The following is a 26,465-nucleotide window of genomic DNA, read 5'->3' as shown; positions in this document are numbered from 1 at the left end:
ACAGCAGATGGAGGACGGTGCCCAGAGTAATTGCTGTTGCTTGAATAGAGGATCTGGGGCTAGCTAAAGCCGAATTTGGTGTGTGGCTTCTCACTCAGGTTGTATAATCGCATTACTCTGATGCAGTCACGTGACCACGAGTACTTGGGAAATGTAGTCTCATGTCGGCAGCATGAATGTGAATGAACGCGCACTAAATGCTGAAGGGTTTCTTGCCTCTGTCAAACACAGACGCTTCTTAACGTGGAATAGAATCACTAAAGACGGGCCTCCATCGAAGTTAAATGCAAATACCACGATGTGATGGTATGTGTTTTTAAAGGGTCAGCGCCGTATACCTAAGGGCAGAAGACCCATTAGGAAAATCAGCACACCCAAAAACCAGATTGCTCATAGTAGAAATGAGTGATGGGTGAGTAAACCATGTCCCTTGTACTACGCATGTATCCTGTTGCAAGTGGTCAGCCCCATATGTTTAAGGGTATAGAGATGTCAGTGCACCTGAATCTGAGTGCCCAATCTTGTATGGATAAGTGTAGGATGTTTTGCCCATGTCCAAGGGACAGTCTGTTACAGGTATCTGGTGGTGGTAATCTTCTGAGCTTATGAGAGGACAGTAAAAAATATATATCTATGAAAATATAGAAAAGAACAGGCAGTGTCCCTCGCACATATTCTAAGGCACCTGGTTATCAGGAGGCATAGTTCTATATGGTTAGCCATACGTATTCTCTTGTATGTTAGGTGACCGGTGGCACATCACCACACACCCTGAAAAATTGCTCATGTGGAAAAGGTCAAGTCTAATGGGGCCGCCTCCGTCAGAGAAGGGACAACTCCCTTGTTCCTATTGCAACCAATGGAAATTTGGTACTCTCCTACATGGACAAGGGTAAATGGTGTTCAGGCCCGGTCCTATCCCAATCACTGCTTTTGTTCCCATGGTTTGCCTGTGCCAAGTGGGATTTCAGTTATATGTGTGTATCAACGATATTTTGGTCATCTGGCGAGGTGAAGATCAATCTATCACTACCTTCGGGAAATCGATTTGCAAGAACTAAGAGTGTGGCATGCCAATGACTGCTTCTACAACAACTTCAAGAAAATATTGTCCTATCTTATATTCCCTATTAACTGGCACAAACAGAATTTTCCTAAAGTAAACAATTGGTTTAATAAGGAATTCAGACTAATACGTAGATATCTTGGTACAGCACTTTGCACAAAGGACATCTAGAAATCAGTCTGGGTCGAGAGAGGTACAAAAGGGCCCACGCTCGGGCTAAGAAAGAATGGAAGGAAGAAAGATTGCAGGAACTCAAATTGGCTTGCTCTCTTAAGAACTCCACCAGGTTTTGGGCACTTGTTTTGGGCATTTCTAAAGTGGAGGGGAGAGAGGTCTCTGCTTCACCTTTGCAAAATAACATTTATCCCCAGACCTTGGTTGATCATTTCTACAATCTTTATTCAGTAACTCCGTTTAATGAGCCGGACACTGTGCTGGGGACTATGTAAACAGACAACTCTATAGCTATACCTGGCTCTTTCCTTGACCTGGCCGACATCCTCAGCTCTGGATGCAATAACCAGAGGTAGGGCTCCAGGATTAGTCAGCATTCCAGCTTATATCCTTCTGCTAGAAATTCGGAGCACTGAATTATTTTGATGCTGTGTTTCCTTATGGCGCTTGAAACCATCTCTACCGCTGAATCTTTTCTGACATTTAGAGCACTGATAATTTTTTTCCCCAGTGTGGATTCTCATATGTTTAGTGAGAGTAGATTTACAGCTGAAACATATTTGGCATTCGGAGCACTGATAAGGTTTTTCCCCAGTGTGGGTCCTTGTATGTTTAGTGAGTTTGCTTTTTTCACTGAAACATTTCTGGCATTTAGAGCACTGATAAGCTTTTTCCCCAGTGTGGGTTCTTATATGCTGAGTGAGACTGCTTTTTTCACTGAAACATTTGTGGCGTTCAGAGCACTGATATGGTTTTTCCCCAGTGTGGGTTCTTATATGCTGAGTGAGACTGCTTTTTTCACTGAAACATTTGTGGCGTTCAGAGCACTGATATGGTTTTTCCCCAGTGTGGGTTCTTATATGCTGAGTGAGACTGCTTTTTTCACTGAAACATTTGTCGCATTCAATGCACTGATAAGGTTTTTCCCCAGTGTGGGTCCTTGTATGTTTAGTGAGTTTGCTTTTTTCACTGAAACATTTCTGGCATTCAGAGCACTGATAAGGTTTTTCCCCAGTGTGGAATCGCATATGTGCAATTAGAAGTGATTTAAGTTTGAAATCTTTTGGGCATTCAGAGCACTGATAAGGTTTTTCCCCAGTGTGGAATCTCACATGTGCAGTTAGATGTGATTTAAGTTTGAAATCTTTTGGGCATTCAGAGCACTGATATGGTTTTTCCCCAGTGTGGGTTCTCATATGCTGAGTGAGACTGAGTTTGTTTCTGAAACATTTCTGACATTCAGAGCATGGATAAGGTGTTTCCCCAGTGTGGGTTATTGTATGTCGAAAAAGACTTCCTTTGTCACTGAAACATTTCTGGCATTCAGAGCACAGATAAGGTTTTTCCCCAGTGTGGGTTTTTATATGCAGAGCAAGATGGCATTTTTCACTGAAACATTTCTGGCATTCAGAGCACTGATAAGGTTTTTCCCCAGTGTGGGTTCTGGTATGCCGAGTGAGCCAGCTTTTTTCACTGAAACATTTGTGGCATTCAGTGCACTGATAAAGTTTTTTCCCAGCGTGGATCTTTGTATGCCGTGTGAGACTACTTTTTACAATGAAACATTTCTGGCATTCAGAGCACTGATAAGGTTGTTCCACAGAATGGGTTATTGCATGTCGAGAAAGACTTTGTTTGTTACAAAACCTTTCTTGGCATTCAGAGCACTGATAAGGTTTTTCCCCAGTGTGGAATCTCACATGTGCAGTTAGAAGTGATTTAAGTTTGAAATGTTTTGGGCATTCAGAGCACTGATAAGGGTTTTTACCACAGTGGATTCTTGTATGTTCAGTGAGTCTGGTTTTGTAACTGAAACATTTCTGGCATTCAGAGCACTGAAAAGGTTTCTCTCCAGTGTGGATTCTTCTATGATGAGTGAGACTGTTTTTGTAAATGAAACATTTCTGGCAATCGGTGCACTGATAAGGTTTATCCCCAGTGTGGATTCTTCTACGCCGAGTGAGAATGTATTTGTCAATGAAACATTTCTGGCAATCCGTGCACTGATAAGGTTTTTCCCCAGAGTGGGTCCTTGTATGATGAGTGAGTCCTCTTTTGTCACTGAAACATTTCTGGCATTCAGCGCACTGGTAAGGTTTTTCAACAGAGTGGGTTAATACATGTTGAGAAAGACTTTGTTTGTTACAAAACCTTTTCTGGCATTCAGAGCACTGATATGGGTTTTCCCCAGAGTGGATTCTCATATGTTCAGTGAAATAAGATTTACGGCTGAAACGTTTTTGGCATTCAGAGCACTGGTAAGGTTTTTCCACAGAGTGGGTTAATGCATGTCGAAGTAGACTCGGTTTGATACTAAACCTTTTCTGGCATTCAGAGCACTGATAAGGTTTTTCCCCAGTGTGGATTCTCATATGCTCAGTGAGATAAGATTTACGGCAGAAACGTTTTTGGCATTCAGAGCACTGAGAGAGGTTTTTCACAGTGTGCATTCTCTCAAATTTAATGAGATGAGATTTATGGCTGAATCTTTTTTGGCACGGGTAACTTTTTTCCCCAACTTAGGTTATTTTGCTTTGATTGAGGCGGGTTTGAACACTGAATTTGTTCTCACAGCCCGTCTTTTTATAAGGTGTATTCATAAAGTTAATATCTCTACATTTAGTTTTCTCTTGCTTATATGCCACGGTGAGAGTGAACCTGATGTTAGATTCGGGCTTGCTTAGATAATGTTCAGCATTTATCGCTAAAAGAAATTGTGTGTAATCTTTTTAACACTTGAATTGAGCAAAATATGTCTGGAAGCAGCCCTGTAACATTTGTCAAAATGTTTCTAGCAGATAATAGTCTTTTGGTTATAGCCTCTCCGGCAGCAACTTATTTTGTACCTGAAGTTTTTCTCACATCTATTTGTATAGGTTCTTAGCAATGCAGTAATAAGGTGTTAGTCTGATATTTAATAATTAAACTGATAAGTACCTTTTTGCACTGACGTAATGGCAGTAACTGAGAACATTAGAACATGCACAGTACTATTGTAGATTATCAGTCGCAGAACATCAGTTCCTTCTACCCTCTCTATGTTTGGTGTAAGGTTAAGGTTTGTAGTGCTGTAGACGAGGATTTATTTACATTAGCTATAGCACAACGGGGCTCATTTAATCAGTTTTTACAAATCACTCCTGCACAACAGATAATGTTTAAGCGATTTACATAGAATTACAGAACAGTACACAATAAAAAGGAAACAATCTGAGATGGTCATGAACACAATAACGTGTCGAATTTTTAAGGTTTTCGTAAGAGTGAGCAGAGTGGGTCGAGGTGTAATATCCCGAGGCAGATAGTCTCAAACTTGTGTAACTGGTTAAAAATGCTTGTTGAATAAAGGTGATTTTCCAATCTTTTGGTTGGTAGCATGTCAGCTTCGGAGTCTTCTTTCAGTGTTTTCTTTGATGGTCTGCAGAAGAAACCTTTTGTTATAACTTTCTTTTATGCCGTGTGTGCTTCCTCTCTGGAATGACATGATGCTTTATGAACGTTATTCCGTCATGCTGAGACAATTTGTCTTTCTGATAATATTTCAGATGAGGATGCTGTGATTGGTCGTTCTGGGATTATTTCTGATGCTGTATACACAGATATGACTTTGCTCTGGGTTAATGAAATGCAAAATTAGAGACTTCACTTACAGGTATAGTACTTTCCTCAGCTCTCACTTCCTCGCCACACTGAGATTTTGGAAATTGTGTTTAAACTTAGAATACTAGATGTCCATCAGTTTTTCAAAATAATCCTTCTTATGGCACTAACATTCAGTTGCCTGGTGCTAAATCTTGCTTTCTTCGTCCGTAATTTCAATCACCTATAGTATTAAAATTAGATAGTCAATACATGTAAATTTCCCCCAAAAATAATTTCCAAGCCATATCAATGCAGAATTGCAGAATTTTGAAAATGTTGAGCTGTTCTACAGACAGAGAAGAGTGTAGAATGGTAGCCTGAGAGTACTTGAATGTAGGAGTGAGGATTTTTAGAATTTTCAACATTTTATTAAGCTCACCTAAAGGATACATGTACCTTATGGACTTGTAATATAGAATCCCAAAGGCAGAAATTAAAGTCATATGGATTGGCACCAAACAGACATTTAAAAAAGAATACTATTAATTAATTTTTAATGTAGATTTCTGGGACAGGAATTTCCCCTCCACGGGAATATTCCCCTGCCCTGAGTTACCACCTACTGACTTTTCAATCAATCAATCAATCAATCAATCAATCAATCACGGCATTTGTATAGCGCACTACTCACCCGGAGGGTCTCAAGGCGCTTAGGGGAGGGGGGGTCTGCTGCTGCTCGAACAGCCAGGTCTTGAGCTTCTTCCTGAAGGCGAGGTGGTCCTGGGTCAGGCGGAGGTGGGTCGGGAGGGAGTTCCAAGTCTTGGCGGTGAGGTAGGAGAAGGACCTTCCCCCTGTGGTGGCTCTTTGGATGCGGGGGACGGCGGCGAGGGCGTGGCCGGTCGATCGAAGCTGGCGTTTGGGAGCGTAGAAGTTGAGGCGGCTGTTGAGGTATCCTGGGCCTTGGTTGTGCAGGGCTTGGTGTGCGTGGGTGAGGAGACGGAAGGTGATTCTCTTGTTGACCGGGAGCCAGTGCAGGTCTCTCAGGTGTCCGGAGATGTGGTTGCGACGGGGGATGTCCAGGATGAGTCGTGATGAGGTGTTCTGGATCCACTGTAGTCTCTTCTGGAGTTTGGCGGTGATTCCGGCATAGAGGGCGTTGCCGTAGTCCAGTCGGCTGGTGACGAGGGCCTGGGTGACCGTCTTCCTGGCCTCGGTGGGGATCCACCGGAAGATCTTGCGTAGCATGCGTAGGATGTTGAAGCATGACGAGGAGACGGCGTTGACTTGTCTGGTCATGGAGAGGGAGGAGTCCAGGATGAAGCCTAGGTTGCGTGCGTGGTCTGTAGGTTTGGGTGCGCTGCCCAGGGCGGGGGGCGACCAGGAGTCGTCCCAGGCGGAGGGTGAGGATCCCAGGATGAGGACTTCCGTCTTGTCAGAGTTCAGTTTCAGGCGGCTGTTCTTCATCCATTCGGCTACCTCTTTCATCCCTTCGTGAAGGTTGGCTCTGGCGGTGGCGGGGTCGTTTGTGAGGGAGAGGATCAGCTGGGTGTCGTCGGCGTAGAAGATGATGTTGAGGTTGTGCTGGCGTGCGATGGCTGCGAGGGGGCTCATGTAGACGTTGAAGAGGGTCGGGCTGAGCGAGGAGCCTTGGGGAACGCCGCAGATGACTTCGGTGGCTTCTGATCTGAACGGGGGGAGGCGGACTCTCTGTGTCCTTCCGGCGAGGAAGGAGGTGATCCACTCCAGTGCCTTCTCCTGGATTCCGACGTTGCTGAGGCGCTGTACTAGGGTACGGTGGCAGACAGTGTCGAAGGCCACGGAGAGGTCTAGGAGGATGAGGGCCGCTGTTTCTCCGTTGTCGAGCAGGGCTCGGATGTCATCGGTTGCTGCGATCAGGGCGGTCTCGGTGCTATGGTTGGCCCGGAAGCTGGATTGCGAGAGGTCGAGGGATCCGTTTGTCTCGAGGAAGGCGGCCAGCTGCTTTTTGACGGTCTTCTCGATGACTTTTGCGGGGAACGGGAGCAGCGAGATGGGTCGGTAGTTCTTGAGGTCGGTGGGGTCGGCTGATGGCTTCTTTAGTAGGGTGCTGAGTTCGGTGTGCTTCCAGCTCTCTGGGAAGGTAGCGGTGTTGAAGGAGGTGTTGATGATGTCCCGCAGGTGGGGTGCGATGACAGCGTCGGCCTTGTTGAAGACGTGGTGAGGGCAAGGGTCGGTCGGCGATCCAGAGTGGATGGAGTTAATCGTCCGGATGGTGTCTTCGGTGCTGATCGGGGTCCAGGCGCGGAGGGTGGTGGTGGGGGGAGGTGGTTCCGTCGTGGCGTGCGTCGGTTGAGTGCTGAAGCTGTTGTGTATGTCCGCGATCTTGTTGTGGAAGTAGGAGGCGAGGGAGTTGCAGAGGTCTTGCGAATGGGTGCTGTCGTTGTTTCCGGCGTTGGGGTTGGAGAGCTCTTTAACGATGTTAAAGAGTTCCTTGCTGTTGTGTGCGTTGTTGTCCAGACGTTCCTTAAATGCAGTTTTCTTGGTGGTGCGGATCAGTTGGTGGTGTTTTCGGGTGGCGAGCTTGAGGGCAGTCATGTTGTCCGGTGTTGGGTCTCTGCGCCAGGCTTTCTCCAGGGCTCTGCAGTCCTTCTTGGAGCTCTTGAGTTCGTCGGTGAACCATGGGGCTTTCTTGCTGCCGGGTCTGCTAGTCGGGGTCCTCAGAGGGGCGAGGTCTTCTGCGCAGTCGCTGATCCACTTGGTGAGGTTGGTGGCCGCTTGGCTGGGGTTCGTTGCGCTGGTGGGTGGGTTCTTGCTTAGGGAAGTTGCGAGCTGGTCGGCTGTGATCTTGTTCCAGCTCCTGCGTGGAACCTGTTGCTGTTGGTGGTGGATCGTGGTTCTTTTGAAGCTGAAGTGGACGCAGCTGTGGTCCGTCCAGTGGAGTCCGGTGGCATGGCTGAAGGCGATGTCCTTGCTGGATGAGAAGACGGGGTCGAGCGTGTGGCCGGCGTAGTGGGTGGAGGTGGTCACCAGTTGCTTGAGTCCGAGGTTAGCGAGGTTTTCCAGCAGGGCGGTGGTGTTGCGGTCGTTGTTGTTTTCCAGGTGGAAGTTGAGGTCCCCGAGGAGGATGTAGTCAGCGGAGGGGAGAGCATGCGGGCTGACGAAGTCGGCGATGTCCTCGCTGAATTGTGTGCGTGGTCCTGGGGGTCTGTAGATGAGGGTGCCTCTGAGGGTGGTCTTGGGGTTGATGTGGATCTGGAAGTGCAGGTGCTCGGCGGGTGCGAGGGTGTCGTCGGTGTTGGTCGTGATGTGGATGGTGTTCCTGTGGATGATGGAGGTGCCTCCTCCTGTCTGGTTAACGCGGTCCCTTCGGATGATCTTGTAGCCGTCCGGGATGGCGATGGCGATGTCGGGCGCTGAGGAGGCGTTCATCCAGGTTTCCGTGATGAAGGCGACGTCTGGGGCTGTGTTGTCGAGCAGGTTCCAGAGCTCGACGGCATGTCTGTGGACGGAGCGGGTGTTCAGTAGGATGCACTTCAGGTAGCTGCTGCTGTTTTTGAGTTTGGCCTCTGCCGCACGCAAATCTATTGTGTGTTGTGAGGACTATGCCTAGACCTATCCCTCAACTATGTCCAGAGTATGAATCAAGGGTAATGAAGGGTAATGAAATTAGGGCGTACTTTCATGTGTTCATTTTCTTCCACCTGATTATCAGTTGTTAGGTTTTTCTGAACCTGGATGAACCGGGTGCAGAAAAACAGGACACCATTTTTTCCAGACAGAAAAATTAGACTGAAAAGACCCACAAGACTCTGGGTGCAGCAGAAGCAGCCAAGACCTATGCTATGTTTTTTACTAACTGAGGGAAACACACAATTCTTCCCTCAGTTAGAAAATGCTTTCCTCTTCCCTCCCCTGCTTCACCCATCTCCCCCCCAACCAACCACATGCATATATATACCACCTGCTTAAAATAAGTGGTAAATAAACGCAGAAAAACACTATGAAATAGTGAATGGCATGTGGTTTGACAGGCAAAATAATCTGTTCCTTGTGGCAAATCCCCAGTCCATGGCGTCAAACTTGTAACTGCACGTTACTGGGAAAAATCTACCACAAAACAATTACATGAGATTTTTCTGCCACCCCAGTTCTGTGCAACTTCTAACAAGGGACTATGAAAGGTCTTGGACCAGTCCTGTGACCTGGAGGGTCACACCAAGAGTGCCCTTATTTAAGACAGAGGACTGTCATTGGTTTAACAGCTAGAGCGGTGGTGGCAATGCACCCTGTTGTAAGGCTCAATAGCCTGATGAGATCTTTGCATCATGGTCAGTGGAGTGGCTTCCTACTGACACACCCATGGAATGCTCCATTTCTATGCATGTGCCCAGACTTTGCGCTAACATCAAGTGTGTGTTTAGGGTGTTGGTGCGCGTAAAATAAATGCACTGTGAGAGTGCGACAGAGTAAACAGCATCTCCTGCCTGCCAGTTGTGTATGCATGTGGGACCATCTATCCCTTTTTTATACCCTAGTTCAGAGTCCCCTGTTACCAAGGAATAAAGTGCTCTACAAAGTACTCAGGTGCCTGCTGTGACACCAGGGATAGTGTCAGCCTATCTAAGTTGAGGGGACATCACCTGAAGGCTGAATTACTTAATGGAGAAGCTGTGTACCTGTCCTGAAGAGCCTAGAAGTCTGCCTAGAAGCCTGCCTGCCTGGTAAGAAAGGGAAGGGAGGACAAGGCTGTCCTGGAAGAAGCAAGGTCCGACACATCCTCGTTATCTGTAGTGTGGGCCGGAAAGCCATCCAGCAGGACCAGCTAGTCTGAGGGACTTCCCCCCCCCCACCCCACCAAGACTCTCCCAACAGTTCAAGGCAAAAAATAAAACTCTACGACAAAGTGATTGTTGAGGCCCAGTTGGAAGATTGTGTGCTGCCAACGGCGTTTTCAAGGTTGCATTTGCCAAATTCCTAACACAACAGGGTCTGAATCTACTGGCTTCCTGGAGAGCCTGTGTTGGGCTTTTAGCTGCTGAATTTCTGACTACTCTGTGTCAGAGGCCCATGAGGGACTACAACTACTCCAGTGTCGAACACCCTGTCTGAGCTTATGCCTGTGGTCCAGCCGGCCACAGTGTGGGCTCAATTGCTGACGGTCGGGCCTCCAGAGGGCCTGCACTTACCGACAGGCCAGGTGTGACTGCTACCTTGGGACTGCTGATCTTCAGGCAAAGGCAAAGAAAAGACAGAGTGGGTGCCCTACTGAATGCAGCCCTACATCCAGGACAAAAGCGCACCACAAAAGCCTGCTGGTGGGTCACTGCTCTCTCGAGTCTTCGGGCGTGCCATTCAAGTGTCGGGAAACAGGAAAGAGACGCAGACAAGACTGACTCATCCTGTGAAAGGGTAAGACACTTACAACAGAGCATATACGCATTGGGGTGACTGGAGTGACAGAACTGACCCTATACTATATTCATGATACTCCTAAATGCCCCTAGAGGGGAAGAGGGGATCAGAACCGGACACACCTGTCTGCAGCTCATGGTAGTCTGGCATGCCTGCACTATCTTTTCACCCAGAGTGTCCATAAAGATGATTTTAGAGCCGCTACGCACATAGCAGGGGGAATCTCAGACCGTTCGCTGGTGGAGGTGCAACTCGATGGTCTGGCTGTGGACTTCATGCTACCCCCAAGGGTTGATCCGTGATATTTAAAAGACAAGACGTTCAAAGCTCATATGAGAGATGGAGCAGACTTCTATTTTAATGAGAACGGGCGGCCTGTTGAATCAGCTTGCGTGCTATAGGATGAATTCAAGCCAGTGATCCTCGAGGACACTGACAACAAGGGGACGGAAATACTGGGAGAGACTTCCTGAAAGACCTGACCATGCCAATGCTAACGAACGAGGACCGAGACGCACTAGACCAAGTCCTGACAGTAGACTAAATCAATAAGACAATAGGAACCTTGCAAGCAGGGCAAGCGACGGGGCCTGATGAGCTCCCGTTAGAATTATATAAAAGCATGATGGATAATATCAGGGAGTACCTCCAGAGTAGGTTTCAGACTGCCTGAAAATAAGGGTGTCTCCCGGAGCACCAAAGAACGTCTGAGGTGGCGGTCATCCCAACAAGCATTAGAAATGCAATAGGTCTCGGATTTATTTGAGTTAGAGCTAATGGCATTGTAAATGGCAAAGTCTTTTAGCCATGTGTTATGGAGTGTATGCATGTGGTGTGTAGTGGAATTATGTGGGTTGGATTGGAATTGTAGCAATGGTGGCATGCTGCGCTTTAGATGAATATGTTTAAAAGTAAAGTGCACCATACTGCGATTGCTACAATAGTTAATTGTGGATGCGTTAACAATTGATGTGTGCACTGATGCCTGGTGGTGTGTGTGCCTGTCGAAATTGTGCACTGATGGCTGGTGGTGTGTGTGCTTGGTGGAAGCGTGCACTGCCGGCTGGAGGTGTGTGTGCTTGGTGGAAGCGTGCACTGATCTCTGGTGTTGTGTGCCTGGTGGAAGCCTGCACTGACAGCTGATGGTGTTTGTGCCCGGTAAAAGTGTGCAGTGACGGCTGGTGGTGTGTGTGTGTGGTTGCGTGTGTGGTGGTGAGTGTGTGGTGGTGAGTGTGTGGTGGTGTGTGTGGTCTTATGTGTGTGGTCTTATGTATGTGGTTTTATGTGTGTGGTCTTATGTGTGTGGTCTTATGTGTGTGGTCTTATGTGAGTGGTCTTATGTGAGTGGTCTTATGTGTGTGGTCTTATGTGTGTGGTCTTATGTGTGTGGTCTTTTCCTGCGCACTCACTCTTACTCTGCAGTCATTCTGCACTCACTCTCATTCTGCACTCACTCTGCACTCACTCTCACTCTGCACTCATTCTGCACTCACTCTCACTCTGCACTCACTCTCACTCTGCACTCACTCTCACTCTGCACTCACTCTCACTCTGCACTCACTCTCACTCTGCACTAACTCTCACTCTGCACTCACTCTCACTCTGCCGCACTCACTCACACTCTGCCGCACTCACTCACACTCTGCCGCACTCACTCACACTCTGCCGCACTCACTCACACTCTGCCGCACTCACTCACACTCTGATGCACTCACTCACACTCTGCCGCACTCACTCACACTCTGCCGCACTCACTCACACTCTGCCGCACTCACTCACACTCTGCCGCACTCACTCACACGCTCCCCTCAACACGCTGCCCTCAACACGCTGCCCTCAACACGCTGCCCTCAACACACTGCCCTCAACACACTGCCCTCAACACTTTGCATGCCTTCAACACGCTGCCCTCAACACGCTGCCCTCAACATGCTGCCCTCAACAGGCTAGGGCGCTCGACCTCGGACCTGGGGATCTGGGTTCGAGTCTCGGTAACGACGCCAAAACCTCCTGTGATTCTGGGCAAATCACTTAATCTCCCCATGCCTAAAATGAATGTGTGTCCGTCCTCATGTAACGTAACTGGTGCTATGTAAAGCGCTCTGATACCTGATTCGGTTCGGGTCTAGTTCGCGCTATATAAAACTCTGCAAAAACAAAAAAAAAACACGCTGCCCTCAACACGCTGCCCTCAACATATTGCCCTCCCCACGCTGCCCACAACACGCTGCCCTCTGCACGCCCTCAACACTCTGCCCTCTGCACGCCCTCAACACTCTGCACTCACACACACTCTGCACGCCCTCAACACGCTGCCCTCAACACTCTGCCCTCAACACACGCTGCCCTCAACACACGCTGCCCTCAACACACGCTGCCCTCAACACGCTGCCCTCAACACACGCTGCCCTCAACACAGGCTGCCCTCAACACGCTGCCCTCAACACTCTGCCCTCAACACTCTGCCCTCAACACTCTGCACGCCTTCAACACGCTGCCCTGAACACGCTGCCCTCAACACGCTGCCCTCAACACGCTGCCCTCACACACACTCTGCACGCCCTCAACACGCTGCCCTCGACACTCTGCCCTCAACACGCTGCCCTCAACACGCTGCCCTCAACACTCTGCACGCCCTCAACACGCTGCCCTCAACACGCTGCCCTCAACACGCTGCCCTCAACACGCTGCCCTCTGCATGCCCTCAACACTCTGCCCTCAACGCTCTGCCCTCAACGCTCTGCCCTCAACGCTCTGCCCTCAACGCTCTGCCCTCAACACTCTGCCCTCAAGTCTCTCTGCCCCTGCCCCAGCCCAGCGCCCCTCTGTGTCTGCAAGAACCATGCCCTAGAAGTTGACTGACCCTGCCCCAGCCCAGCGCCCCTCTGTGTCGCAAGAACCATGCCCTGGGAGCAGACTGACCCTGCCCAAGCCCAGCGTAGACACAGAGAAGAGGCTGACAGGGAGAGCTCCGTGCTCTAAATACATATTTGGAATTTTTGCAGTTTGCCAACTCCAGCTGGAAAGCAAGCGCCGGCTCCAAGTGCTCTTGTTATTCAGTTCATAGACAGCTAAGCGGCCACATTTGCGGACATAAATCATGGGAATGAAATGTATCCAGTCTCTCAATTAAAAGTTTTAAATATAATTTAAATATAATATACGAGTCTATCTCTCAGTACCCCTGCCTACTCGATCTCATAACAGATATGAGTATGCCCGATACGAGAGCAACTCGCAACAAAAACAGAAGCCGCAAAAAAAAAAAAAGAAACATAATCGTAAACCGCCGGCGAGTGGTGCACGCGCGCGCCACTGCCACCATATGTCTTGAATTATCTCCGCCGTGACGGCTGAGATAATTGAAGATATATGGCCTTCTGGTGCGCGTAACAGACACCAATAGGCCATAGGCGGAGCTACTCGACCGCCTATGGCCTATTGCGTGTTCTGTTTCTAAAGCACACGCACACGAAGGCCAATAGCAATGCACGTAGCAAAAAAAAGCACGAAAAACCACAAGCAGCCTGGAATTCGGTAGGTACGTTTTCGGAAGCCCTGAGAAAAGGACTCTTAGGCCACACCCACTGCTGACGCAGTGGGACGGTAGGCCAGAGCCCTAAAAAGGACGAACCAGCAACTGAGTGTGGGTCTTATAGGCCTATCTCCCCGCTTAATATTGAGACTAAGGTCCTTGGGAACGCCCTGGCGATCTGCCTGCGGACAGTAATTGCAACAGTGGTTCATCCTGATCAATCGGGCTTTATGCCACACCAGGGAACGCGCTTAAATCTCCGACACCTTAATGGAGTACCAAATGCAATAGGGGATTCCTTTGCTGAACCAGTGGCGCTGCTGTTAAGCTCTTGTATGTGGCCCCTCTAGCGAGCATGCGCCTCAATAATACAGTCTACCGAGTCTTTGCCATCCGACAGGGATGTTCCTTGTCTCCTATGCTCTTCACACATGTTTAGGTTCACCAGGACCTCTCATATGGGGTAATCCAGTTGATCAGGAGTGGGATGTGAGAATCTCCGTCTACTCAGACGTTTTGTTATATGACACGTAGCCAGCCTTCTCGAGTGAACGAATCCTACACATTTTTCACATACTTGGAGATTATTCAGGATATAATATTAACTGGAAGAAGTCCTTAATATTCCTGCTGGTGGCAGGGACCCTGCGGCTGCACTCTAGGTGCACAGTTAGGGTGGCACAACATAGCTTTAAATATTTGGTTGTGTTCATTACAAGAGAGCACAGGCAGGAACATACTCCCGAAATTAGACAGTATTCGCTGGGATGCCCCACACTTGCGGGCGCTCCCGCTCTCCTTACGGGGCAGGGTGGCCCTATTTAAAGTGAGGACCCTCCAGGGTCTCCTGTACATTGTGCAAAAAATGTCCTTTAAGATCCCACCAGACATTTTTTTTTAAAAGGTAGTCTGAGAACTCCGCCTCCTGTTGAGGGATGGTGGCACGTCACACTGAGTAAGTTGCAGAGGGGAGTTTATTAAGGTGGACTGGCGGTCCGGAGCATTCTCAAGTATTACTGGGCCACGCAGTTGGTGGCAGTCTACAACTGGGTTTTTGCGGACCGTGAGGATCCTGCTTACCGGGTAGATAGATTGTCCATGAGCATGAGAGGTTACCCCACCCCGGTGCTGTATCGAAGAAAGTATGAGTGCACTCTACCTACTCATACCCAAACAGTGGTAAGGGTGTGTAGAGAGGCTACCAAGTGTTTAGGCTGAGAAGGTAAGCTGACTGAAATGACTCCACTGTATGATGGTGATCTCTTAAGTACAGTGGGAGGATTGCAGGGCTTCACAAAATGGGGATTGATTAGCTTAGAAGGCCGGGCGATGTGTGGAGGGGACAGGCGCTTGTGTCCTTCACGATCCTACAACAAAAGTAAGAATTAGGTGACTAAAAACGATTCTGACATTTGCAGTTGGGTCACGCTCTGCAAGGTCACATCTGGGAAGGGGGATGTTGCCTGATGCATCTCCACTGGAGGACCAGCTGCTAACTAATCCCCAACCAAAAAAGCAATCTCAACCATCTATAGGAAGTTGATCTATAATTCTCTGGATCCCTTGGGGATGTTTCAGGCGGCCATTCACCAACTTTTGTGTTTTTCAACAACAAGCTTCCAAAGCTGGAGTTTGTTTTTAAAAACTAATAACTAATCACCCTCACACCCTTGGAACTTTCTCCCTGATTAATTTACTCCCAGGAAGTGGGATTCATTTAAAAACAAATTCTCATCACGACTGCTAGGTATTCCCTGGTGGTCCTGAATAAGAGAAAAATACATCAGACAGCTTGATCTAGAGAGGAATGGTCGACCGATGTATTTACATGGATGCCACTCAAGTAAGGCTGGACACATGACAATCCACCTGCCTTGCACTAGGACAGGCAGACCATCCGTTTGTTGGACAGGATACTCCACCATGCTTGTGAAGGAGTACCCTGATCACCAAACTCTAAATCAAGACCTTTATCTTGTCTGTGCTATGCATGTATCTCTAGGTCCGCTTCATTATGTGCATCAGTCTTTCTATGATGTACCTGTTATTGCGGCGTGTGTGTTTAGTACAGGTTTAATCTTACGGTGTGTGTGTGTGGGTTTATTTGAACCCTGTGGTTTAATCTGCACTTGTTGCTTATGTGGTGTTATGTGGTGTTGTCACAACCTTTTAATTATAACAAGCATTTGCAATGCAATAGGTCTCGCATTAGGAAGGTTTGAGCTATTGGTATTGTAAATGACACATTTTTTATTCATGTGTTGGTTTTGAAAATAGCGAAATTAAAAGCTTTGTCATTTACAAAGCCAATAGTTTTAACTTTCGCAAATGTGACACCTATAGCATTTGTAATGCAAGACGTGGCTGCACAGATGCCAAACAATACGTCCACAATTGTCCACATCTGGATCTGGATGTGGAGATCCCTGAGGTGTTATGTGTAAGGGCTCTTCAATTATTAACTGTGGAGACGAAGGTGGAGGTGGGGAGGGTTGTGAGGCAGGATAAACATGGCTAGTAGTCATGTCCTACTTCTTTAAGGGAATCTTATCAGAAGTGTCCTCTCCAGGATGCTTGTGTTTCTCTGGATTTATGTCCAGTATCAGGATTAATTAAAATGTTTTTTTGTTTGGGATCCAATTTGGCTTTAAGAATGTCTAAAATTGGTTCTGGAGGCTCGAGAACATTGTCCTCGGATTTCGGCTAGTCTTTAGAATGTTTCAGCTCAGAAGCGAGATGGTGTTTCGAAGCGGAGAGTTTCGGCTCCAAACCAGATTTGTCCTGGAGCCTGATGATTTTGGATCCAAAGGTAATTTCTTCTGACTCGATCAGGAGCTGGAAGGATTGATGGTTTGTTTTGGTGCCGAGCCGAGGGACGTGACGTTGGAAACATTGTCTCAGTGCCGACTTTGGCCAGAAGGCAGAGGTGGTGCTGTAGCCTTATGAGTTTTTGAAGAGGATTTAGGGGGCAAGGGGTCTTCGGTACTCACGGCACCAGGTCCCAAAGGCACATCTTGGGACTCCAGATAGATTTCAAGCTGGGAATAGGACTCTGGAATCGAGTGAGCCTCTTCTTCAACAGAGGACGCTTCTATCTCTTCTAGGTCAGATTCTTCTGCAAAGATATCCAGAGTGTGTTGAATGCTTTGGCACTGCCTCTCTCGTCATCGATCCTGATGATCGGTAGAGTCCTCCTGGACCGAAATGACTTACAAGCATCGCAGTCTTCCTCCTTGTGCTCCGGAGAGAGGCACAAGTTACAAACTTGATGTAGGTCAGTGCGAGGGTACTTGGCGTGGTACCAAGGAAAGAAATGGAATGGAGTCCGTTCCATTTGTAGAAGGCTGGCCCTACGTAGCCCGACGGTTGCCCACAAGGTTTTCTATCGATAATGGAGTGTTGATTGATCTGAAATGCGAAGAAAAAAGAAATGCATACTGAAACAATACGGTCGAGGGTAGAGTGGACTGCGCACTGAGGGGAACCCGAAGAACGGTTTCAGAGCGCAGCAATACTCACCCGAACCTGTTGGGGGTAAAAAACAATCTAACAATGGAGTCAATGCCCATGTGCACTATCACTGAAAGGAGGAGTCACCTTACCTCGTGACTGGAAAGACTTATTCAAAGAAAAGCAACTTGCAAACATCCGGATCCAACACAAGATGACAGAAGTATGCAAAGCATGTGCATCTGCAGCACACATGCCTCGAACATAGGATTAATGGCCCCAAATCCCTGCCGTTGTATCTTGTCATGTTGTGGCTGAGTGTGCCATAAGATGTGACAGGCTATAGTGCTTGGTGTGATTTGGTCATTTTTGACAAGGTGGAGTGCTGAATGGTTAGGCAATTTTTGATTTTCTTTGTTTTTGGGATTGTGTGATATAGCGTGTTACCTACCGTATGATGTAAGTAAATAAATTACATTGCTAATATACCATAAGGATGTGGGGTGAGTGTTATTCGGACCGAAGCCTTGCAGATTATATGCAGAATAACAGGTCTGGGAGGTCACTACTGACTAGAGCAGGTTAGCAGCTGCACAGGCCTTGGGCATTGATCCTATTGAGGATAATATGTGACGGGCACTGGTGACTGGAGCTGGCTATCAACAACGCTGGCCTCTGGTATTCATTACAGGCAGGGTAACAATGCATGTCACAGGAACTGGTTGGCAGTAGAGTTAACCTCTGGTTTTGAATATTTTCAGGATTTAAGGTACAGGGGTCACTACTGACTGGAGTTACTTAGCAGGATAATAGGTCTCAGGGGGCCAATACTGACTGAAGCTGGTTAGTATGATCACTAGTCCCAAGGTGCTACTAATGACTCAAGTTGGCTAGAATGATAACAAGTCCCAGGGGCCAGTACTAACAGGCGCTGTCTAGTAGGCTTACATACAGGCCCAAGGGGCCACTACTGACTGGAGCTGGCTAAAAGAATAACAGGCCCAAGTGTGGTGGGGTGCGAGTGGCACCAGTGACCGGAGTTGGCTAGAAGCATTGAGAACCTTTGGTATTGATTAAATACAGGATTCCAGGTCACAGATGGCACTACTGAATACAGCTGGCTAGCAGCAGTGGTGGCCTCTAGGAAGAAGGAATTGAGAAAGCATAACTGGATATACTGGTTTCTTTCATACCGATAATTGTTTACACATCATACACATCACTGTCACAACGTGCATTGATATATTACATTACCAAATTACAATATTCTTCTATTAATTTGATGTGTCTGTTCGCCTTAATATGCCGGCAAAGTTACATGATTCTATTGGGGCCCAGAACCATTTTATTTAGTGATGTCCATCTGCACACTTTCCTGCATCTTGTAGTAAATTGAACATTGACAAACAGAAGTGTTATTTCCAGAAACAGTGAATTCTGCAGCTTGTCTGTGTATCTTTTATCTGCACCTCACGGACTCTGCACCTCACAGACTCCTCACATTCCTCTCGAGAGAAGATCCTTCCTCCTACTCATTAGTGTTGTTTCAGTAACTGTTTCTATCACATGTTCATGTTTTATTGACTTGTATTAGGAGAAAAGTGTATAAAATACATTGTGTAGCATTAGCATTATATACTCCAACTTGCTTTAGGGTGGATGCTCTCGTCCATTGCAAAGACAATTGTCACTTGTTAGTTTGCTTAGCCTTTTGCTATTTTTGCATTAAATGTATGATAGATGTGTTGGCCTCCAGGTGTGTTGTGTTTTATTTTACATATCATAAGAGATGACGAGGAAAATGGCAGTCCAGAATACACATTTTTCATATAATCAACTCACAGAATACTGTTCTGGAGGTTCAGTCCCACAGACATTATCTCTAACTGAACGCTGGCACCCTAGGAAGCATGTGCTTTTCAAACCAGGTGCCGTCTGATGCGGCGTCTTCGCTATTGGATAAGTCAATATGTCCTGAATTTTAGGAGGTTTACCGTAACTAGTGCACTCTGTTAGACAGTGCTCACCTGTGGTAGTAAGATGTTAATAGGCACCTTATCACCTATGCACGGTGCAGGGCTTTTAGTTACAGAGCTCCTCACGCTGTGAAGATTAGGTCACATTTACCTGTTTTCCCATATTTGGTCCTGATGAAATGCCAACAGATTGCTCCATGACTACACAAGGCATGAAAAACGTTGACCTGAAGTATAGACCCCAGCTTAACAGCAGGTACATAGGTGAACGACACTGTCACACAGTGATAGGGGCCATTAGTTCCTCGATTTCTCTGCCACTGTTTTCAATCTCAAAATGGACCAGGAAGATCACATTAACCGCATCGATGCTGATGACGGAACCGCTCCGTCATCAGCTGCGGTGTCGCTGTGCTGATGACGGAGCGGTTCCGTCATCAGCACAGCTCACCCGAGGCAGGTGACGGAGCGCTTCCGTCACCAGCGTGTGAGCGCTGCGCAGCGAAGGGGTTAACTATATTGTGGCAACTGGTCGATAGTTGATCTCATATTCAGACTTCACCAATCTCACATCTTATGACACAACATCCTCTGTCCTACTATGCTCATCCGGCATACTTAATAAAAGATGTGCGACAAAGTGCCCTCTAGTGGTGCCCGCCAAGCATTGTAGCGCCGGCCTGGTGAGGAGTATAGCCCAATGATGAAGCATATCACCTTCAGGTGAGTGAACGCAACTTGTCTTAAAAGCACATGCTTCCTAGGGTATCTGCGTTCAGTTACAGATAATGTCGCTGGGACTGAACCTCCGGAACAGTATACTGTGATTTGATTGAGCTTTATTTTAACAAATGTACATAGCAGATATTGGCGCTTGCTTGTTTCACAAAGATGATCCGATAGCTGCCTCGGAGCGCACGTCTTACAGACGAGTATGGGGTTATCATGTTGCTGCTACAAGCTCCTTACCTGTGAGAGTTATCGGGATCGATGCAGGGGGCAGACCCAAACCAGCCACACGTGGAGATCAATGACAAATACTGAAGAATTAACAGAGCTTCCAAGCTGGTGACCATTACCTAATTGACCTTGAAAATAAAAGACACGTTTTTAGTATTCTGGTGACTCATGACCATAAAAAACAAAGGTTATAAATTCAATACTGTGTCAAATACTTAAAAAATGGAACTGGATGTGCTGAATCGGATGTTGTCCCAGGTCATGCGTGACACATTCCACCACTATTGCTTATGGGACTTGTAGTTTTGTTTTTCTCATTAAAAGGATGGGCTCTAAAGTCCCAGTGTTCTAAGCGATGTTGGTTAAAATCAGAGGCCTGACGGAGGATGAAGCATGACACGGCTCTGCTTAGCAGTGAGATGACTGACAGTTCCCCAGCCCTTCCATTCTTTGACCTACAGAGGCTCGTTGGCAAATTCATATTTTTTTTGCAACGACAAAGAAACTTTATTGCAGCTTCTGTCAACTGAAGAGATAAAACCCCTGGGCGTGTTTAATGAACTGCTAACAAACATGAACAATCAAGAACATGAGTTTCTGGAAAACTATCGAGCACCCAATCAGAATCAGCCGCCCTTCACACCCAGGAAATCCTACTCTATGGCAGGGTGCTGCCTGCCACAATATATTGAGGGTTACTTCCAACATAATCTGATTTATACATATATACTCCAGGGTGCTGCCAGCTATCGGGTCTGCACACAGCAGTCTGGAGCCACTCAGGAAGGAGGTAAGCTCTTCATTTCATCTTAAGCCCTTAGGTTACATTCACAGCCTGATGGGTCCGGAGAACTTTATCCATGCTCTAACTGCACCGAGCAGATAGACGTAGCCCATCATAGGCTGTGTTGAGTGCTGGGTGATGCCTGGCATCTTATTATCGTTGGCGGGAGGATGAAGCTCTGATAAGAGCTATTACAAGAAGAGCAGAGAAACGGGGCCACAGATCGCCAAAGAGTGACAACTGCCCAGAAGCTGAAGAAAGAACTCTGAAACAGCAAACCTACACTCTGGAGATTCTCCAGGATAAGCAAATGATGGTAATGGAATGCAAACTGCAGCATTAAGGTCACACACTACAACATCATTCCCTTTAAACCAAAGGTAACAGCCTACAAGAAAAAACTAAACAAAAAGCAACAAAACTGGGGGCGTGGCTAAGGCGGCGAACATGGCGGACGCAGCCTAGGTGAGCTCCGTCCCGCCGACCAGTTATCCTGCGATAATCCTTCGTCTCCTCAACCCTGAGACACCCAAAAGCAACATATTGGGCCGTCGGAACTTGCTGTGGTGCTCCGATCGCAGTTTGAGCGCTGTCGCCGACTGCTGGACAGAGGCTTGGGCTCCGAGGCGGGGGCGGCCTGCTGCCACGCGCAAAGCCGGGACCTAGAGTTTGAGGCTGCGGGACGGGAGTGAGGCACGGCCGGTGTGGCGGAGGAGCGGTGCCTGGCCCAGCACTTCCGGAGCCTCGGCGTGACACTACGAGGGACTAGTGCAGAGGCGGACGGCGCGGCTACGGGGGGCCCGCTCTTCGGTGCCGGCTAGGAGGAAGGTTCCGACGGCAGCTGGACGTGCCCCGTTCGGTGGTCGAGTCGGACCGGGGGGACGCGGCTGGCTTGTGGGGCAGCGGTGCACCCCTTCCTTGATATTGCTCCCCCCCCTGCCTCTTACTTGATCCCGGCAGCTGATCCCGGCGCTCACTGAGGGGGGGGCGAGACGCCGGCGCTCCCTACGCAGCATACTGGGGCCTCTAACCCCCTGACTCACAGACACTGAGAAGCCAATGTAGAGACTCTCCTCAGGTGGGGGGCCGAGAAGCAGCCTATTGGTCGTAGTGTGGTGCCCGCGAGTGGCGGCGAGCTGGTGTGTGGCGATCGGGGTGAGCTACCCCCGCAGACGTCTACATCCCGTGACCCGGGACCACGGTGGCGGCCCTCGAAGCTGTGGTTAAGGGGCCCCTATGGTAAAACCGGTGAGAAGGTGTGGTCCAAGCTGCCCGGCCCGGATGGTGACCCATCTACCGGATTTGGTTTGGAGAAGGGAACGAACCCATTGAGGTGTCACTAGGACGCGGAGGTGCTACGACGCTAACAGAGGCACTACCAGACCTAGGGGTGGACACTTATTCCTTGATCTCTCCTTCTGTAACGCCCTGGACCTGGTATCTATATTTTCTGGCGACCATGACGAGGGGCAACAACAGTGGACTCACATCGAAGCAAGGCCCGATAGACAAATTCACGGGGCCACCTGGGGGTGCCGTGGCGGCCGGGGGACCGTCTACGTCCGTCCCCGATAATCCGCTCTCATGGCGACGATAACTCAGTCCCGGGACATGTTAGATGCTAAAATAGGGGCGGTCGGAGCCGACGTTACATTACTGCGACAGGATCTGCGCAACGCTGTTGCTCGCATTACTGAGACCGAAACAAGGCTTACTGGAGTGGAAGACGATGTCGCGACTCTTAAAAAGAAGCTGGCCAGCATGGAGGGGATCCAGAACGGCTTTGCTCTGAGGGCTGAGGATGCAGAAGGGCGTGCTCGGAGGAACAATCTACGCTTTGTGGGATTTCCGGAGGACTGTGAGAAGGGCGACATGGAGGCCTTCCTGACCAGCTGGCTGGAGGGATGGATCCCTCCGGAGTCCCTATCGCGCTGTTTTATCATAGAACGTGCGCACCGAGCACTGACCCAGAAGCCGCCGGTGGGGGAACGCCCTCGACCAGTGATAGCCAAGCTGCTCAACTATCACGACCGCGACACGATCCTGCGACAAGCACGCCTGAAGGAACCTCTACCGTTTGAAAAGCAAAAAATCCTGATCTTTCCAGACTACACCAAGCTAGTACAGCGACAACGCCAATCCTTCACTGAGGCCAAGGCGCGACTGAGGGGCCTGAAAATCCAGTATGCTCTGCTATATCCGGCCCGCCTGCGGGTGGTGTTTCAGTCCAAAACCCAATTCTTTAACACCCCAGAAGAAGTCTTCGCCTGGACGGACGAGACGTTCCGGATCAGGGTGCACACTCCCCCAGGTCGGGATTCGGACACATCCTCCACTACTGGGCCCCCTCGGACCCCACGGCGGTCGCGTAGCAGAAGTAACTGGAGATCTCGTCCAAAGAAACATCCCCCTTCGGAGACTGAGGCGGCGGGGGCCGCAGAGGCTCCAGACTCACAAGATCCGACATCCTAGGCACCGCGATGGGTGGTGATCTTTCAAACAGGACCCCGGGAGGCGAACACGCTCTTCCTGAACATGGACAACTTATGCGAGATGCAGCTCAAGTCTTCAGCTATACAAGTAACTTTGTGGTTTGGGGATCCGGGTGGGGGGACGACATAGGGAGGGCAGGCTCAATCCCTCTGTTCGGAAGGGTTAGTTAGTGGGTTAACTGCAGTTATGGGGATCCATTGGTGGGGTGGGCGGTCTGTCTCATGTTGGGGGCAGAAGCCAAGCTACACCGCGACAGGTACTTCATCGTTCCTTGAGGTATGGGGTGGGGGGGGGGGAGTTCTGGGAAGTTAGTAGATGTTGGGTTGGGTGCTGACTACACGGTTATGCGATACTGCACAGTGTCTTTTTTGGTCCTATGGAGGCGAGATGGCTGTGTGTGGCCTCTAATACAGGAGATGTCTGATCTTCTACACATGAATGGCGGTTGAGACATCCGAATCAGACCTACAGAGGGCGTCTATGCGTGTTATGAGCTGGAATGTGCGGGGGATGCTAGACAGGATTAAAAGAGGGGCAGTCCTATGACAGGGGAAAAGGGATAGGGCTGACATGTTGCTATTGCAAGAAACCCACCTCATGGGTTCCAAGACCCTTAGCCTGCAGAGGTATGGCTACCAACAGGTGTTTCATGCGGGGTTTGTGAGGGGGTCCCGGGGGGTGGCTATCCTGGTGCATCGCAGGCTGTCCTACACTCATGAAACTCAGTGGATGGATACACAGGGCAGGTATGTGTTCCGTCAGGGCAAGATAGGCACTGAGCAGATAGTCTTTGGGAGTGTTTACGCTCCGCCCCCACTGCAGGGTGCCCTTATAGAAAAGTTATTTGGCGTATGGGCTGAGATCCCTAATGTTATGGCAGTAATAGGCGGGGACTGGAACGATGTGATGAATGCGCGAATGGACAGACATAGGCTGGGGGGTGAGGTGCTATCGGACACACCTACTAAACTGGAGGGCATGGTGAGAGGAATGGGATGGGTGGACGCATGGCGGCACCAACACACCCAACACCGTGAATACACATACGTCTCAGCAGTACACAAGTCCTTCTCTAGGATTGATTACTTATTTGTCCCCCACGCCTGGGTTGGAAGGGTGGATGCCACAGCAATACTGCCACGAGGCCTATCGGACCACTCTCCGGTAGTGCTTGACCTACTTCTCGATCGGAGAAGGCAGCCTTTCCGTTGGCGCCTCTCCACATGGTACTTACAGCAAGAACCCTATCAGTCCCACATGAGGGAGGCTATTGATCACTACTGGAGCGATAACGATCACCCCGACGTGAATGCCATGACCCTCTGGGAGGCTCTGAAACCCACGCTTCGCGGGGTAGATGTTGCTTGGTGCGCGGCCGCCCGCAAGACACGTAGGGAAGACCTGGTTGAAGCGGCAGACCAAGTTAGAGATCAGGAGAACAGGTGCGGTGCTGGCGGGGGAGAGGAAGATATACGGCAACTTCTGCTGATGCAGCAGTCATACGCCTCCTTGCAGCTCGACGAGGCTCGACAGTTGTGGCTAGCGACTCAGAGTAGGATCTACCAATGGGGCGACAAATCTAGCTCGATGCTCTATAGACTCTGTCAGAGCACTTTTCACGCACAGTCCCTACCATGTCTACGAGATGAGTCCGGAGAGCCTATGACGGCCCCGACGGACCTAGCGGCCAGCTTTGCACGATATTATGAGGCTCAATACGCCCCCGGGAGCTCCTCTCGTCAAGCGACGTCGATAAGTTCCTGGCTGATCTCCCGCCACGGTCGATCTCGGATGATGAGCGGGCTAGACTTGAACTTCCCTTGTCGGCGGAGGAACTGAGTACGGCCCTCGGGAATTGAATACAGGCAAAGCCCCCGGGCCCAACGGATTCCCCTGCGAATTCTTTAAAAAGTTCCACCTTCAATTGGGTCCATACTATAGCAGAGCACTAGAAGCGGCCAGAGAGTGTGGCTGACTCCCGAGAGACTGGCAACACGGTGAAATTGTGGTCTTCTGCAAACCAGGAAGGCCTCCAGACCTGCCCGAGTCTTATAGGCCAATCTCATTATTAAATACCGAAGCTAAAATCTTGGCGAAGGCGCTAGCCAATCGCCTTCTTCCATACATCACTGAACTCGTCCACCCAGACCAGGCCGGATTTATGCCTCATAGGCAAACGCGATATAACATTCGGCGCGCGCAGGTGGCGATGGAGGCGGCCCGAGCAGCCGGGATTCCCGCGGCCCTTCTATTGGCCGACATAGATAGAGCCTTCGACTCAGTGAGCTGGGTCTACCTTCGTGCGCTGTTGTCCCGCCTGAACTTGGGGCCCCACTTCCTATCCTATCTACAACTATTGTACAAGGACCTCACGGCGTCGGTGAGAGTGGCTGGGGCAGTGTCTGATTCCTTTCCTATAGGTAGAGGCACCAGACAGGGATGCCCCCTATCACCATATCTCTTTGCCCTGGCCATGGAACCATTGGCGGCGTGGGTCCGAATAGACGCACAGATGTGGGGCATCGAGTGGAGTGCGGGACCCTCCGACAGAATTGCACTCTATGCGGACGATGTTCTATTTTTCCTTACGGACTTGAATAGATCTGGGCCGCGGGTCCTTGACATTATGCGGATTTTCTGAGAGGTATCGGGCCTCCACCTGAACCTGCGCAAATCGGTGCTGTGGGTGCTGGGGGAGCGACGAGATTTAGGGTCCTGGGCCGGGGCATTGCAGGAAGCGACGGGAGGCATTAAATACTTGGGGATATTTTTGACAGACTTGCGCGGGGTCTCCTGGACGCGCAATGTAGTGCCCGTTTGGGAGCGTATCCGCTCGGATATGACTACGTGGTCCCGTATGCCTCTGAACATATATGGCCGCTAGGCCATATTTAAAATGGTGGCCCTCCCGCGTCTCATATATCAGCTACAAAACCACCCGTACCCTATATCACCGCAGTGGTTCAGGCAGGTAAATTCGGCGCTTAGTAATTTCTTCTGGGCTGGGGGAGTGGCAAGAGTGGCACTCCGTACGTGCTTTCTTTCCACGTACTG

General features: G+C 49.2%; 1 protein-coding gene across 1 annotated transcript in view; it reads right to left on the bottom strand.

The window, feature by feature from the left end:
• Positions 1–1,623: 1,623 nt before the first annotated feature.
• The window catches only part of LOC144805904 (uncharacterized), a 51,373-nt gene continuing 26,531 nt past the window's right edge, over positions 1,624–26,465 (bottom strand). Inside the window, exon 2 of the mRNA XM_078672379.1 lies at positions 1,624–2,713. Within this exon, the coding sequence (XP_078528505.1) occupies positions 1,624–2,713 (1,090 nt within the window). The remainder of the gene's footprint in view (positions 2,714–26,465) is intronic.

This window comes from Lissotriton helveticus, assembly GCF_964261635.1.
Source record: "Lissotriton helveticus chromosome 1_1 unlocalized genomic scaffold, aLisHel1.1 SUPER_1_unloc_32, whole genome shotgun sequence".
Classification (NCBI taxonomy): Eukaryota; Metazoa; Chordata; class Amphibia; order Caudata; family Salamandridae; genus Lissotriton; species Lissotriton helveticus.
Note: the sequence above shows the minus strand (reverse complement) of the source record. Positions and strands in the feature narration are given on the sequence as shown.